General features: G+C 46.7%; 9 protein-coding genes across 9 annotated transcripts; 4 read left to right on the top strand and 5 right to left on the bottom strand.

The window, feature by feature from the left end:
* Nucleotides 1-142: 142 nt before the first annotated feature.
* aspf34 (cell wall protein PhiA) lies at nt 143-750 on the top strand (the record flags this gene model as incomplete). Its single annotated transcript, XM_057272736.1, has 2 exons — nt 143-434; nt 494-750. The coding sequence occupies 2 exons, from the start codon at nt 143-145 to the stop codon at nt 748-750; spliced, it is 549 nt and encodes a 182-aa protein (XP_057140915.1).
* Nucleotides 751-1,641: 891 nt separating this feature from the next.
* Nucleotides 1,642-3,123, top strand: N7471_000014 (glycoside hydrolase family 76 protein; the record flags this gene model as incomplete). The annotated part of the gene is made up of 3 exons (XM_057272735.1): nt 1,642-1,723; nt 1,780-2,474; nt 2,536-3,123. The coding sequence occupies 3 exons, from the start codon at nt 1,642-1,644 to the stop codon at nt 3,121-3,123; spliced, it is 1,365 nt and encodes a 454-aa protein (XP_057140914.1).
* A 676-nt stretch (nt 3,124-3,799) lies between these two features.
* Nucleotides 3,800-7,393, top strand: tcsB (putative sensor histidine kinase/response regulator TcsB/Sln1; the record flags this gene model as incomplete). Its single annotated transcript, XM_057272734.1, has 7 exons — nt 3,800-3,883; nt 3,932-3,966; nt 4,015-4,584; nt 4,643-6,892; nt 6,948-7,071; nt 7,119-7,258; nt 7,312-7,393. 7 exons carry the CDS (start codon nt 3,800-3,802, stop codon nt 7,391-7,393), a joined length of 3,285 nt encoding a protein of 1,094 aa, XP_057140913.1.
* Nucleotides 7,394-9,896: 2,503 nt separating this feature from the next.
* Nucleotides 9,897-10,292, bottom strand: N7471_000012 (uncharacterized protein; the record flags this gene model as incomplete). Its single annotated transcript, XM_057272733.1, has 1 exon — nt 9,897-10,292. The coding sequence occupies one exon, from the start codon at nt 10,290-10,292 to the stop codon at nt 9,897-9,899; it is 396 nt and encodes a 131-aa protein (XP_057140912.1).
* A 32-nt stretch (nt 10,293-10,324) lies between these two features.
* On the bottom strand, nt 10,325-10,828 carry N7471_000011 (uncharacterized protein; the record flags this gene model as incomplete). Its single annotated transcript, XM_057272732.1, has 1 exon — nt 10,325-10,828. The coding sequence occupies one exon, from the start codon at nt 10,826-10,828 to the stop codon at nt 10,325-10,327; it is 504 nt and encodes a 167-aa protein (XP_057140911.1).
* A 69-nt stretch (nt 10,829-10,897) lies between these two features.
* N7471_000010 (uncharacterized protein) lies at nt 10,898-11,293 on the bottom strand (the record flags this gene model as incomplete). The annotated part of the gene is made up of 2 exons (XM_057272731.1): nt 10,898-10,983; nt 11,011-11,293. The coding sequence occupies 2 exons, from the start codon at nt 11,291-11,293 to the stop codon at nt 10,898-10,900; spliced, it is 369 nt and encodes a 122-aa protein (XP_057140910.1).
* A 114-nt stretch (nt 11,294-11,407) lies between these two features.
* Nucleotides 11,408-11,827, bottom strand: N7471_000009 (uncharacterized protein; the record flags this gene model as incomplete). The annotated part of the gene is made up of 1 exon (XM_057272730.1): nt 11,408-11,827. One exon carries the CDS (start codon nt 11,825-11,827, stop codon nt 11,408-11,410), a length of 420 nt encoding a protein of 139 aa, XP_057140909.1.
* Nucleotides 11,828-11,848: 21 nt separating this feature from the next.
* Nucleotides 11,849-12,319, bottom strand: N7471_000008 (alpha/beta hydrolase; the record flags this gene model as incomplete). The annotated part of the gene is made up of 1 exon (XM_057272729.1): nt 11,849-12,319. One exon carries the CDS (start codon nt 12,317-12,319, stop codon nt 11,849-11,851), a length of 471 nt encoding a protein of 156 aa, XP_057140908.1.
* A 1,457-nt stretch (nt 12,320-13,776) lies between these two features.
* On the top strand, nt 13,777-14,346 carry N7471_000007 (NYN domain-containing protein; the record flags this gene model as incomplete). Its single annotated transcript, XM_057272728.1, has 1 exon — nt 13,777-14,346. One exon carries the CDS (start codon nt 13,777-13,779, stop codon nt 14,344-14,346), a length of 570 nt encoding a protein of 189 aa, XP_057140907.1.
* Between the last annotated feature and the right edge of the window lie 782 nt (nt 14,347-15,128).

The following is a 15,128-nucleotide window of genomic DNA, read 5'->3' as shown; positions in this document are numbered from 1 at the left end:
GGGAGTGGCGCTTCTAAGTACAACATATAAAAGGGACAGCATTTCAGCATCTCAATTCTAGAAACATCAACTATCAATCCTCCCAATTCAATCATTCTTGTATTTTCTCAATCCAATCTTCTCATCCCCCTTCATCGCCAATATGCAGCTCAAGAACCTCGCCATCGCTGCCTCCGTCAGCGCCGTTGTCTCCGCCGCCCCTTCCACCCAGTCTAAGACATTTGGTGTCGTGGCTATTCACTCTGGCAGTGGCGTGCAATACTCTGCCTTCAACGCTGCTAAGAGCAGCATCTTCGCTGGTCTGCCCAGCCAGGGTGCCAGTTGCGCTCGTCCCAAGGAGCAGCAGGCGACCTTCTACATCAATGACGGTGCTCTGTACCTGTATGATCAGTCCGCCACTCCCCAGGAGATTTACGTTGATCGCTCCGGCATGGGTATGTTATCACTCTCACAATCCCACTATGTTGGTAAATAAACTGACTTTGATATACAGGCCAGGGCAAGATTGGATACACCACTGGTGCTCAGCCCACCCCCAAGAACTCCGAGCGCAAAGGCTGGACCGAGAAGGATGGCCACCTCCAGTTTGCAGGAAACGATCTGATTGCCTGCCCCAACAGCATTGACGGTGCCTGGAGCATCTGGGCTTCTGCTGGCGTTGCCAACCCTGCTGGCAACACCGACTGTGTGGGCATTGCCGCTCGTGTCGTGGAGACCTCGAACCCCAATGGCTGCAGCTACACCCAGTAGATGGAGTATCATCTTGTGAATTTGTTCAACCTGTACAACTTGTTAAATGTCCAACTATACTTCTTATTAAGACAGGTCACTGCCTTGATGCCTGGTTTGTCAGGCTTCCATTTCGCTATTTAGCGTCTGTTTTTTATAGAGAATCAGTCCTTTTTCTCTTTTCTTTGCTCTTCTGTCACTTTTTACATAGCTTAACTGTGGCATTTTCTGTCTACTGAAACCATTGATCCTTAAGACTTGAACATTGACAATTGCTACCTCGATCATTAGAGACTCCCAAATACATGATGTGTTCGCGCCTTTTAGGTCTACTTGAAGCCACGCTTAAACCAATGAATATGCGAATGTCTCACTATCTGACTGACTTTGAACTATTAGATTAGCAATGCTAGAGCCTTGGAAATATGTAACAATCTACAAACACTTGTGCTTTTCCATTCACGAGCCATCTTCTGTTGTGTAATAGAGCTCTTTTCACACCCTCCAATAATAATTTGGGCCCCCGGTTGGAAGAGAGAGAGACATCCAAGTTCAAAGCTTGTACGGAGTAGTATATAAAAGGTAGTGATATGCATGGGTTCAGCAGCCTACAATAATACATTTCAAGTACATACTAGAAGGGGCCAAAGATACATGAATACACAAATACATAAATACACAATACGAAACGAGATCACCAGATATCTTACCAGCCAAATATCGAGGTATCAATTACTGTTACCAACATGTTACGCACTGGGGCCAAGTGACGCCCCTGAAAGACCCTCGAACTAAAGTTCGGACTTCCGATTCGTGAGATTTTTTCCAAAAAAAAAACCCCCCCCTTTTCCTTCTCTTCAGGTTACGTTTCAGGGTTATTTGATCTAGGGATTGCTTCTGTGTGATTGCAGTATGTTCAACAATCTCCAGGCATTTGCCGTTGCCCTCCTGGCAGGCTCTGTCGCGGCAATTGATCTCAAGACCAATGATGAGCGTAGGCTATTCTATTGATATATCGATGGGAACAAATTATATCTGACATGCAAGCAGAATCTATTAAGAATGCGGCTGCGACTGCGGCATTCAACACCATGTCGACGTACACGTCCAACATCACTGGCCACATTCCGGGAAAGCTTGATGGGACATGGTGGCAGGGCGCTGCCTTATTTCAGACAATGATCCAATATTGGTATTTTACTGGTGACGCTTCCAACAATCAAGCTGTGAGTCAAGGCATGTATTGGCAGCGTGGGGATAACAACTACTTCCCTGCCAACTACAGCCAATATCTGGGCAATGACGACCAAATGGCGTGGGGTCTCGCTGCTATGACCGCCGCAGAACTGGAATACATTGAGGATTCCTCGATGCCCTCGTGGTTGACTTTAGCCGAGGGCGTGTTTCAGGCCCAGATTGCGCGATGGGATACTAGGAGCTGCAATGGCGGCTTGCGCTGGCAGATCTGGCCTTACCAGATTGGGTACAATACTAAGGATGCTATCAGCAACGGAGGATTGTTCCAGCTCTCTGCGCGTCTGGCCCGATATACCAAAAATCAGACCTACTCTGACTGGGCGGAGAAGATATGGGACTGGAGTGCTAGTGTTCCGATTTTGAACACCGCCGAATGGACGATTGGCGATGTGTTAGATGTTGAATCCGATTGCAAGTCACACGGGGATCTACAGTGGACTTATAGCTATGGAGCATATATCAGTGGGGCTGCCTATATGTACAACGTGGTTAGTACCCAAGTGAAGTCTGAATGGAGATTGCGACGATCGCTGACATGAAGAAACACAGACAAATGGGGAAACATCCAAATGGAAATCAGGCCTCGATGGTCTTCTCAACACAAGCTTCCACAATTTCTTCCCAGAGAGGTACGGTGGCAAAATCATGGTAGAGATCAGCTGCGAAGCTTCCGGAATTTGCACCCGAGACCAAGAGGTTTTCAAGGGACTTTTTGCATCTGACCTTGCGGTTGTCACGCGTATGGCCCCCTATACCACATCCGAGATCCTAGGAAGATTGCAGGGATCCGCTGTTGGAGCCGCGAGGCAATGTACCGGTCGAGAGAATGGAACTATTTGCGGGCAACGGTGGTACCAGTCAAAATGGGATGGTACTACAGGTATGGGGGCACAAATGAGCGCTACCAGTCTCTTTACCTCGAACCTGGTTGCCTTCAAGCACATGAATATGGCCACACAAAACACATCGACATCGACATCGACTGCTCAAAATTCTCAAAATACGTCAAACACTCCCACTGAGACTCAAGGTGAAGCCACAAGCAGCACTGCTGAGGTTAATCGAGGCAACCAACCCCTAAGAAGCCAGTTTGGATCTGCTATTGCTCTCGTCTTGTTAATTTTTGGTCTAGTCTGACCCTAGTAATAAGACTCTCCTTGAAGTATATATATGTATACGTCGTTAATCTAGATACACTCAAGGGTACGTGCTTAGGCCACAATCCATAGAAATAGACCAGATATTATGTTGTAGACATTTTCAATCAAATTCAACAAAATTAGAAAAGGACACCCAATCACAGGTCGAGAAATCCAACAATGTTCGGCAACGACATGCGTCCAATCGCGGTGGAGTTTGCAGTCGGCAATTTTCACCCAGTTTCACGTTCAAAAGCCAACGGTTCTCTCAAATAATAACATAATATAGTGTACGGAGTAGAACAGGATAAGTCGCGTGTCAGATACAAAATATCCAGGATACTCCGCCACTCGATGCATCTAGTCCCATCTAGACTGTTGTTGACTTGTTTGGGACTTGTTTTTGATTTCCCCCCTATATGCACTTTTACCCTCAAATTTCCCATTCCACTTTCACTTTGTTTCTTCACTTCTCTCCTTAGAAAAGGAATTATAATAAAAAAAAAGACGGGAAATACCTGAAGAACTCATGTAGGTGTGACAAAACAGGGTCTTGGCACCGACGTTGACTGTCAACAGGTATCTGGACTTCTCTACGCTTGATCTGTCGTTTGACCGTGATAGCTATCGGATAAACTCATCGATTTTACCCATTCTTGGTCTTATGTGATCGGATGAGGATTCCCATTGCTGTGCAGCTTGCGCTGCTGGTATTGCTGACTGCGGTCTCCGGGGTCGCAGTGCTAGCCATTGCAACGGTAGAGAGTTGCAATCGCACGAATGAAAACCGAATCTGACTATTTTAGTGGTTCACCACCTACAACTTTGTAGTGGACGTCGAGTATGCGCTGCTTCCTGATATGCAATCCCAAAATCTAACCTTTGACAGATCGCAGGGCCTCGAACTCGTTGCGACCACCAAGGCCAGTCAGATTGCTTCGAATTTGGACCTTCTCGAAACAACCTGCAAGACCATCGCCACACGAATCCTGATCCAATCAGCCTTGAGACGTTACTATGCGGGAAACACGTCCGACGAGAACTGGATAAACTCGGTAGCGGACGTGCAATCTGCTTTAGGTAGCCGTGGATACTTGGACCTTTACCAGGCCATCATCCATTCAAAGGACGGCAAAGGAGGAAATCAGGCCTTGTTAAACCAGACCAGCAACAGTGTTCCGAACATCACTCTTCCATATACATACTCGAACGGGACTTCTGTACGATTGGGAGATGATGGACTAGGCTACCCCCCTTCGCTGTACCCAAATCTGACTTATCGTGCCGGGCCAGGCGACAACGACTCAACGGTCGTCTATTCATTCCCCGATTATACACTTGGATTGGATTCAGCACTGCTTCTTGGTCCATTAAAAGTCAACAACTCCTTCTCTCTGGTGTCATTGACTTTGCCGATCGTCAATAACACTTCAGATATAGAAATCTTGGGCTTCATAACGTGAGTAGCTGCTCCAATGCCAAGCAACCGCTGGACCCCAAACTGATCATCCCCCCAGTATTGTCGCTAGTGCCGCGAATCTACAGAGTGTTGTTAGCTCGCGAGATGGGCTGGGAAATACCGGCCAGGTTCTCCTCATTGGACCTTCACGAAGAGCAAACACCTTCGCTTCCAGTGAGCAGCCCGCAACAGCCACATCTGCTGCTCATGCTACCGCTCTTAATGGAGCGCAGGTTCACTATATCTTCGAGCCTACCCCTTTGCCCACCCAGGTTAGCCGGCACAGTGGTATGTCGACCGATATGCCGTTTGTCCTTTCTACGTACCCGATAGCCCTACAAGTCATGTTGCAATCATACGTGAACGTGAACAAAGCCATCAGTGATCTGTCAACTCGAAACGAGCGAGGGGCGAATGTTGCCGTGGGCGCTGTCCGTCCTCAAAACACTCTCGTCCAATGGATTCTCCTCGTAGAAGAGGCTCACTCGGAAGCATTTGCACCAGTTGTCCGGTTACGGAAGATTATTATTGCGTGCGTTTTTGGCACAGCCGGTGCCATTATCCTTCTCGTCCCTCTTCTGACCCACTGGGCTGTTGCTCCTATCCGAAGACTGCGCACAGCAGCCCAGAAATCCGTCGAGCCCGATATTACACTACATAATCCCGCCCTGGAGCCACAACGAATTGAATCCGAAGTCGACGATGAACAGGGCGATACATTTGACCGAACTGTGGAACAAATGAATGAGAAAAGCTCGCCTGGCATGTGGGTGAAACGCCTACGACGTCCCTTGGGGCGATTCAACAGTTCCACGAACATCGGCAATCCAAAGAATCCCCGAGGCTTTCAGATACCGGCCAGGGTCAAAGAAAGAAGACATTGTGTCACGGATGAGCTCACGGAGTTGACTAAAACTTACAACGAGATGTCGGACGAGCTCACAATTCAGTACAATCGGCTAGAAGAGCGAGTGGCTGAGCGCACCAGAGAGCTTGAAAAGGCGAAATTGGCCGCCGAGACCGCCAACGAGAGCAAGACATTGTTTATCGCCAACATATCTCATGAGCTCAAAACTCCCCTGAATGGAATCCTCGGCATGTGTGCCGTGTGTATGGGCGAGGAGGACCTGTCTCGGATCAAAAAGTCGCTTCAGGTGGTCTATCAGTCAGGCGATCTTCTTTTGCACCTCTTGAACGATTTGCTCACATTCAGTAAGAATCAAATTGACCGGGCTATCCAGATCGAGGAAAAAGAATTCAAGTTGTCTGATGTTAGATCGCAACTGGCTATCATCTTCCAAAATCAAGTTCATGAAAAGCAGATTGACTTCAGCGTCAACTTTGCTCCTGGTGGAGTGACCGAGCCAAAAGGCACTATATGCCACGAACACGGATTGGAACAGACCTATACAAGTTTCAGTCCAACACAGCCTGGCAGACTGGCAGACATGGTCCTCTGGGGTGATCAACATCGAATCCTCCAGGTACTGATCAATTTGGTCAGCAACAGTCTCAAATTTACACCCGAGAATGGCAAAGTAGAAGTTCGCATCCGCCTTGTGAATGAACCTTTGGGACTGGAAACTCATATGGCTCCGAAAGACACGCCTCGACGCAACTCACGAATACGGTCCCAGACTGGCTCTAGTACCAACTCGTCGATTCATGGCGCCACGGATGTGGCCGATGGTCAAACCAAAGGACAAAGAGTGTCACAGTCCAATCTTCGCCAGCTGAAATTTCAATTCGAAGTCCAAGATAACGGGCCAGGTATTCCTGGCCATCTCCACCGGCGGATCTTTGATCCTTTCGTTCAAGGTGACCTAGGATTGAATCGGAAATACGGGGGAACTGGTTTGGGTCTCAGCATATGTGCTCAGTTATCCCGTATTATGGGAGGTGACATTTTGCTAGAGAGTGAAGAAGGGAAAGGTTCTCTTTTTACTTTGAGAATCCCTTTGGGGTATGTCAAAGAATTGGCACCAAGCACACATGCTTCAAGCATCCCAGGATCGCGAACCCCAAGTGTCCTGTCCTTGGAAGACTTTTCTAACGCCGTACGGACACCCTCGAATCATGGATCAGTGAGGAACGAACCCCTGGCGCCTAGATTTGAAAAGTCAGAAATTCAACCACGTTTGGTCGGATTCAGTCAACCGTTTTTCACACCCACTGTCCCATCGTCTCCTACATCAGCACCCAGCAATTTGCCATCCAATAAAAGCTCATCCGACAAGGGCGATGGCTCGAAACGAATACGTGTGTTAGTTGCCGAAGATAACACTGTCAATCAGGAAGTAGTTCGACGGTACGTGCTAATGAAATTCTCCGTGAGATATTTCAAATATTGACTTGGATGCTAGGATGCTTGCGCTGGAGGAGGTCTATGATGTGACAATTGTTAAAGACGGCCAGGAGGCATATGACACTGTCAAATCAAATATGGAGAAGGGAGATGTGTTTGACTTAATCTTTATGGACATCCAAGTAAGAAGCTTGTTTTCGCACAGTCATGAAAATGCTAATTAATGCAGATGCCGATCCTCGATGGTCTCGAGAGCACCCGACTTATACGGCAGATGGGGTACTCTGCACCCATTGTCGCGTTAAGTGCCTTTGCAGAAGAAAGCAACATCAAGGACTGCATGGATTGCGGGATGGATATGTTCATGAGGTCAGTTGGAGCTAACAAGAAACTTGACCTTGATCTGCCACTAACGAAAGCAGTAAACCTATTCGAAGGCCTGCGTTGAAGCAAGTCCTTAGCAAATTTTCCACCATCATTGAGGAAACTGAAGTTAGCCCTTGAGAATGATATATCGTCATAAAAGATATGGAAGAAAGAGGTTGTATCGCAGCCAGCTAGGTATTCATCCAAAAGACGTACATAATCCAGTCTGTCTAGGCATCCTCCAGGGCTCCCAAAGCTGGCTTGATGTCTACGATGTAAATGAGGGCATATGATGCACTAAACATCCTTGTCCCCAGATACCTCAATATTCAACTTCGAAGAGTCTCAGCATCGACCATAATACCCTCAAGGCGTCCGATATGGAACAGCAAATCAAAGATAGAGACTACGATGTATCATTGTCTATGGACATCTGTAACGCGAGCTTTCAATTCATTCCAAGGCAAACCCTTTTCCCACGTTACCGGGACGGGACTATCAATAGATTTGAATAACCAGGTGTATTAGAGACTTCATATAGAAGCATGATATTTCAAGCACAGCAACCGAAATATAGAAACCTACTGTATCCACAGATAGACACAAAAGAAACGGACAGAACTCGACAGGAGAGTCCTCGTTCTGGACTCTACCTGGGTATTGCGGAAGGGAAAGAATGGCTATTTTGCTGCGACAGAGATGCCGAACGAATCCAGTCTGTGAGTGAGGTAGGCGCTCAATACGATGGAAAAAGGCAAGCAGAAATGATTGTATACCCAGAGAGTACAGTTAAACTGACTGTGGCCTTGATTGTAGTTGCTTCAGAAAATTGGTTTCATTAATTACATTGGCAATCTCATGATGACAGTGGCTGGCAGTGATCCCCTAGCTTCTATTGTGAAAGCGCTGGCGATCTTGACCTAGAAAGCTTGTATGACACCTTAGTCCCTACCAGCAACCAATTTCGGGATTCATTTTGTATTAAATTTTGTATTAAAAATTTTCCATTACACCAAACATGAATTAACTCCTTCATTGAATGAGCTCGAGATCTATTGTGACTAATATATTGAGACTACAAGCTAGCAATGGGGAGAGAAAAGAAGAGGAATCATGATCTATTCAATCTATCTAAAGGAGGGGATTTATACCCTGACAAACAAAGGCTGTCAAACAAAGACAAGCGCAATCTGCAAATAAATGGAGGTATCGATGGGATGACCGACATGTCTAACATAATATACACCCCGGGGCCTCTGGGCAGCTCGGGGAACTATGGGAGATAAGAGATAGCCCGTCGTGAGGGCCAAAAATGAGGGCCAAAAGGCGTAAATTGTCAATAAATATTAGTCTAAATGTAGCCTGAAGAGAGAGAGACATAGAGAGAGAGAGAGAAAGATGACAAAAGTTCTGCGGTCAATTCCGCGGAAATGTCAGCTGCTCAGATTAATTTCCTAATTCAGCAGGAGAGCGCGACTTTGACTCCTCTACAACAAACAGTACACCAAAAAAAAAGAAAGAAACGGACTATCTTTCAGCATATGACGTGATGATTTCTGATCAAGGCAAGAGAACAAATTCACTTAGATTTGCCCAAACAGATTGTCATACTTGTGTTTCTTTGGGCGAAAAGTGCGACCAGCATCGACCACGATGTTCAACATGTCTCGATCAGGGTCGCCGGTGTGGTGGCTTTGCAATGCGTCTCTCATGGGACCCTAGGCAAATGTGGTCAGACAACCCTTCGGTAGCTGGCGTATCCAAAGACCTACCTAATGAGGAGATCGTCACCGACACCAATGCTCAGATACGAAAAAGCAAGCTAACACGACTCTACTAGAATCTAGATGATTATTTTTGCCCTCAAAACTGTTGTACTTCTCTTTCTCCTTTTTTTTTCTTTTCCTACCTATAAGATTGATGCCTCAGGTTGAAACAATCTGTTTGCCCCTAATTAGTTTCTTCTTTTTTCTTTGTCGATCCCTCTAGACCAAAAACCATTTCTTCAAAATGATTCTTTTATGGAAAAAGCACAATTTCCTTGCTTATCGTAACCATTCATTTCACCAATGTGCCCACTTTTTAGCACACCCGTCTTACTACGCGGAAGCTGAAGCATCTGGAGAGGTGCCTTGGCTTCCCTTGGACAGGACTGACTTCGTCTTGTCGATAATATGACATTCGTGTATAAAGCGCATTGTTATTTACTTGACGTGAGTAGTGTATCCCATCCATTATCGTTAACGAGCTCGCAGCGACACTTAGAAACCCTCTCCTAGTCGTTATCACCAAAGACCAAATCACCATCCGAACTCTACCTCGATACACGGAATCTCGAGCCGAGGGCAAGAATAAACCACATTAAATGCCTATACAAAGAACTATGGTGATGAGAATATCGATAATTACCAGGATGATCCTTATCGCATTCGCTGTACTTTCGAAAACCCGTCGAGCAACAAACTGCGGCATAATCCCAAATATCAGGGCAATTTTGGAGTAAATTGCTTGGCTCTTCAAATTTGATTGTGGAAAACAACAAAATAAAGCAAGTAGTGGGTAAACGATATGATCATGGGGATATCGTGTGATATACTAGTTATATAATTCTACCAAATTATTATTCGCATTCATGAAGGCTCTACCGAGCGACGCCATATTTTGTGAACAAGGGGTCATCCAACAGTCGGCCCAAGCAACTTTCTTCTACGCCGACTAGAATCTCCATGCCACCATTCGGCAAAACTGGGAGCACAACTTGACCGCCGTTGATGCAACCAACATGGGGCACCCGTACAGCTTCAATATTGTTGCCCAGCAGTGGTCCCCACTCCAATCCGTACAGTTTGAAGTTCACCCATGAGGTTAGCACGCAGTTGAAGCCGGGAACATCCAGAAAAGCGGTAGGTACCAGTCGATCGACGTCTTCAAGCTGCTCTACAAGAGCTACCACGTCATCCGTGAACTGCTCATCGGCCCGCAGAATCGCCTTGCGGATCTCCGTCGCTAGATCGGCCAAACTCATGGCACTAAGCATTTTGCGAATAGGCACCGAGACTGAGACATACGCTAGGAAACATCCCAAAGTCGCTGGATGCAGCTTGGGATCTGTCCGTTGCCGCCCGTCAATGGCAATGTTGAAAAAGACACAGGGTCGCCCTCCAATGTCTCTAGGGGCGACTGCACTGCCATGACCGTACGCCAGAGTAGCGCCGCAAGAGCATCATTGGTCGAGATCCATTTTTGATCGGTCGGCTCGGTCGCATTCGCTGGGGACGCCTCTGCCTTCAGCGCGGCTAAGGACTCTGGCGAAAAATAGAAAATTTGACCACGATGACTCAGGGAAGTCATCTTTGGCGGGGCTCCCGGGGGTGTGAAAGGAAGAAGGGTATACTCTGGATGGCTTTCGAGCTTTCCAGCATTATGGCCGGACGATTTCGTCACCTGTGCGCGGTCTTGCCAAATGGCCTGTGGAAGCTGGATGGGATCTAGGACCTCCAGTCCCTGTGCCCGGCGACACTCCTCTGCCCATATGTTGGTCCAAGTATAAAATGTGGTACCGTCACCCGCCATGTGAAAGATGCACCACGTCAGGATCAACCCTCCATGGATGAAATTGGCCTGCACAACTGAAATTGGCAGTCAATCGCCAGCTGAAGGCCAAACAGAACGGGGGCAGAACGTATCGGCGTCGAAGGAGGCGACAGGGAAGGATTTATCTTTTAACTCTGTATAATCGGATCGAAAGGACTCACGTAGGTCCTTGACCACGATGCACGCTACATCGCCATTCGCCTGTTTCTGAAGTCTCATCACACCCCTTTGCTTTGAATTGCCATCGGGAACGGCTTCGCACGCGACCTCTGGGATTCGTTGTGTGAGAGCTTGGTACCCGGCTTGAAGAACCCGAATGGTCTCATCCAAGCCATACTCCTTTTCGAGCTGGAACGGGAAGATATAACGAAGGTAGCCCTTGGGGCCGATACGTTCCAAAGCTGTGAGCTCAGAAACCGGTTGGTTATTCACAATAGAACCCATGTTGCATCGGTTGGGTTAGGATATTCGGAAAAGGTGGCTTGCAAACAGAGCAGCAGTACTCGTCAGACCACGAGAGGGATAAAGGGCAGTTATATCTACGAGAATAGTGGGCGTTTATTTATTAATCGCAATGGTCTCACAATCAACCTGCTTCCCTGCAGCCTTCAGTCGAGCAGCTGCGGCTTCACCTTCAACCAACAAGGGATCCAAGCCCGCAAGTTTCAGAAAAATCCGGGTTGGTAGAGCCATCTTCATCAGGTGAAGAGGAGCCAGTCCCGGAGAAATGTACATTTCGCCTTTGTCTAGCATTTTTTGCAGATTCCAAAAGTAAGCTCGGTCGAAAATGTCGCCGATGAGCTTGGAAGACGATGCGGGTTTTTTTTTGAGCGCAACAAAGGCTGGATTGGAGGCAGCACGCTCATCTCTGGATTTGGTCAGATCCATTGGTGGGTAAAATGCAGTGATACCCTTGACAGTGCCCACTATCGCAGGATCAATCCGCGGGTCTTTCTCCTCTAGTGCTTTCCACAGCATAAATAGCGAAGCAAACGCCATTTAACCACCGACACTAAAGCCGGTAATGAATATACGGTGCTTGTCGAGGCCCATAGCTGTAGACTTTTTCCAGATATAGAGTATGGCATCAAGGCAATCTGCCACAGGAGCAGGATATGGATTTTCGGGTGCGAGGCGATAGTTGACTGCTACAACGAAAGCACCGCGCGCTATAAGTGTCCCAATGAAACGTTCGTCATGGCGAGCATGTCCTACACACCAGCCTCCCCCGTGAAAGACTAAGACGATGGGGTACTGCGCTTCCTTCGCAGTATCTTGATTGTAACCAGAGGGGTGGTAGAAAGGAATATAGAAACTGTCAGGTGAAGTGGACAGAGTCGATGGGATGCAGGCTCGGGAGCTCGGAGTGAGTGATAAAGCAGGACTTCTCCGATCCCGCCAAGCAAGTAGCCGAGTTAGTCGCCTCAGGATGAGCAACTTGAAATAGAACGGCAGCCAATCCAATGCCATAGCTTTGTGATGATTGGTTTTTGGAGATGACAGGCAAAATCTAGCTGGCAGGAATTGTTGGGTTGAAATTAGAAGATGAGGGCGTGTTGTTGCCTAGAGTTATGGCGTATCTGTCTGCGAAACTGTTTTGTTTTGGGTGTGTCTATACGACTCAATTGTATACTGAATAAAACATGTTGAAAGCAAGGGTATACTACCGAGGCAAACATAGTCGACAGGGCCTGAGGAAAGTAGGGTTCATTAAGAAGCGGACGTGGGCCCCACTGGGCTGGTAACGGATAGTTTGTTGCTCCGAAGCGTAACCTACGACGCGGTATAAGGGCCAGGGTTCAAAACCCAGTTTAGGGGGGGCTTGATGCCTGAATTCCTTGTTTTAGAACGGCAGAAAAATTAAGATACCTGAATTACTATTACACATGCCTTAGTAATCAAAGTACCCGCTAACGTATTTCACATGCGAGCTGCGCACACAAGCGAGCTGCGCAGTTGAAACACCATAATAAATGCGATATGTGCTATACTCACATCTCAACAACCAACATTTGTTCATTATTTTTTTAAAATGCAGATAGCCATTGATAAGCATTTTAAGTAGTATATATCAATTTTGAATAGATCGAAAGCGTGCATTGTTATGGTATTAAAAATTACATCTTTAAAGCCTCTGAATATATATATCTCAATCATCAAGTTCTTAAATTTCCTGAAACTTCCTAAAGTGACAAAATATTGTATAATAAGCATTAGGCTATAAGGAAAAGCTCATATAGACGTGTATTGTTAGGATATCCAGTTGTAATTTATCGCATTTAGTATGTGTATCGGACTGCGCAGCTCGCTTGTGTGCGCAGCTCGCATGTGAAATACGTTATAGGATTCCCGTCCTATATAGATATCGCCCGCACTCCCCTAACTAGGTATCCGAGTAATATACGGACTCTCTTATTATCGAATATAACACCGACTACCTTTACCGACACGTTATATTACACGATAGACACCTCGAAGATAGTAAACAACGAGAATGAAAAGATATCCGTAGGCCCAATCCGAGCGGTAGTTAAAACAGAAATTCGGACGATAGAAAACCACATACATTAGCGCTGTCGCGCTATCACGGTGGATCCGAAAAACACAAACCGGATCAGAATTGCTACTCAGGAATGCAATTCAGCCCATCCAGCAGTTTGCGTACACCTGTTACGTGCCAGGTCAATCAACAAGAAAGAGTGCATTCAAACTAGAAAAGCAAAGATGGGGAGAAGGAGAGAGAGCAAGTGGTGAATCCCAGGGATCTTATAGCAGAGCTATCCCACAATGCAAACAAACCCCTTTCCCAATTAGGAATAGTAGCACTTCGAAGAACAAAGGAAATAAAGCAAACAAACGATCTCTCTGGCATGTGATAACATGCAGATCGTGACAACACCCACGGCAAAAATGCAACCGATTCAGCTATGATCGTAGATGCGATGGATCTCTTACACTCGGGCCGCTTCGATGGCTTCTGCCTCGTCTCTAATGACAGCGACTTCACTCGATTAGCCACCCGGATTAGGGAGTCTGGGCTAAAGGTATATGGGTTTGGGGAGCGCAAGACGCCTAAGCCCTTCGTCGCTGCGTGCGATGAATTCAAGTATACTGAAGACCTCAAGTATCTCCCAGAATTTGCCCCGAATTCCAATGTGGTCGAAGTGCCTGAAGCCCATTCTCCAGTTCAAGATGCCCGACAGAATGATATCTCAGATAGTCAGCTGAACAGTCCGGTAGAGGCGAGTCTCGATAATGGTGGGTGGGCTCGGCTATCTGAGGTCGGCGAGCACCTCATAAATCGACACCCAGACTTCAACCCCTCCACACGTGGATATTCTAAGCTCAGTGACCTAATTATTGTTTTCCCTCACTTCGATCTTGAGAAACGACCTCCTAAACCAGGCGAAGCCCCAGATTTATTGGTCAGAAAACGAAAGCCTCTGATGGAAATTCGCAAGTCTGATTTATTATTCTGGCTCCATCAAATAACGTAAATGTACGGGGATAAAATTACGGTATTTAGGCCAACTGATCGAAGTGCGGGCCGCCTGGTGGGAAGATACCTTGATACAGACTAGTGCGCTTGAAGTGGGGCCGCGGGGATAAAGGAAGAGAGATTGGAGTTAAAAGCGATTTCTGTTGGTCTCACTTGCTAGGTGCTGTGTACACAATTAAGTGAACAGGGTTTTGCCTTTGATAGCCGAAAAGTAGATTGTATTGAAAAATGTATCTTACTCTCTGTCCTGGTGGCAAGTGGGAAAATGTATATGCCACTTGCCCAGCATATGCAGGGGTAAGGGGGGATGAAGCTTCCCCAACATATGAGGAGTCATATGTCCCGACAGACTCAGATGTGGCCATGTGCATGGTGGAACTGGCAAATGATAGAACGATCAATGTTATGCAGCTCCATTTGTCACAAGCCACGGGTTTTTATTGACTGAAAATATTACTACAGGTCACTCATTGATGGTCACTCCAAAGTCTGTGGCCAAAGAAGGCTTCACGGATGTGGGTATGAATGACCACTCGCACCCAGGAAGTTCAGTTGAGTATTTTCGAGGATAAATGGGAGCCGGATTGGATCAAAGAAAGCACTGCAGAGGGTGCTACCAGGTCAAAATATGAGTACAGACTTATGGTAGAACGCAAGATGTGCCACCGGATAATTCATTGCTATTCCGAGAGGAGCCGAATCCGATGACGATACTTTTGCATCTACCCATGAAAGAAAGTTGGCATTTTATACGCATATGTAAGAAGAAAATAATTCTCA

The sequence above is a fragment of the Penicillium samsonianum genome (assembly GCF_028829775.1).
Source record: "Penicillium samsonianum strain IBT 33392 chromosome Unknown utg000001l_segment0_segment0, whole genome shotgun sequence".
Lineage (NCBI taxonomy): Eukaryota > Fungi > Ascomycota > Eurotiomycetes > Eurotiales > Aspergillaceae > Penicillium > Penicillium samsonianum.
The sequence above is the reverse complement of the archived record's forward strand: the minus strand, read 5'-3'. Positions and strand labels throughout refer to the sequence as shown.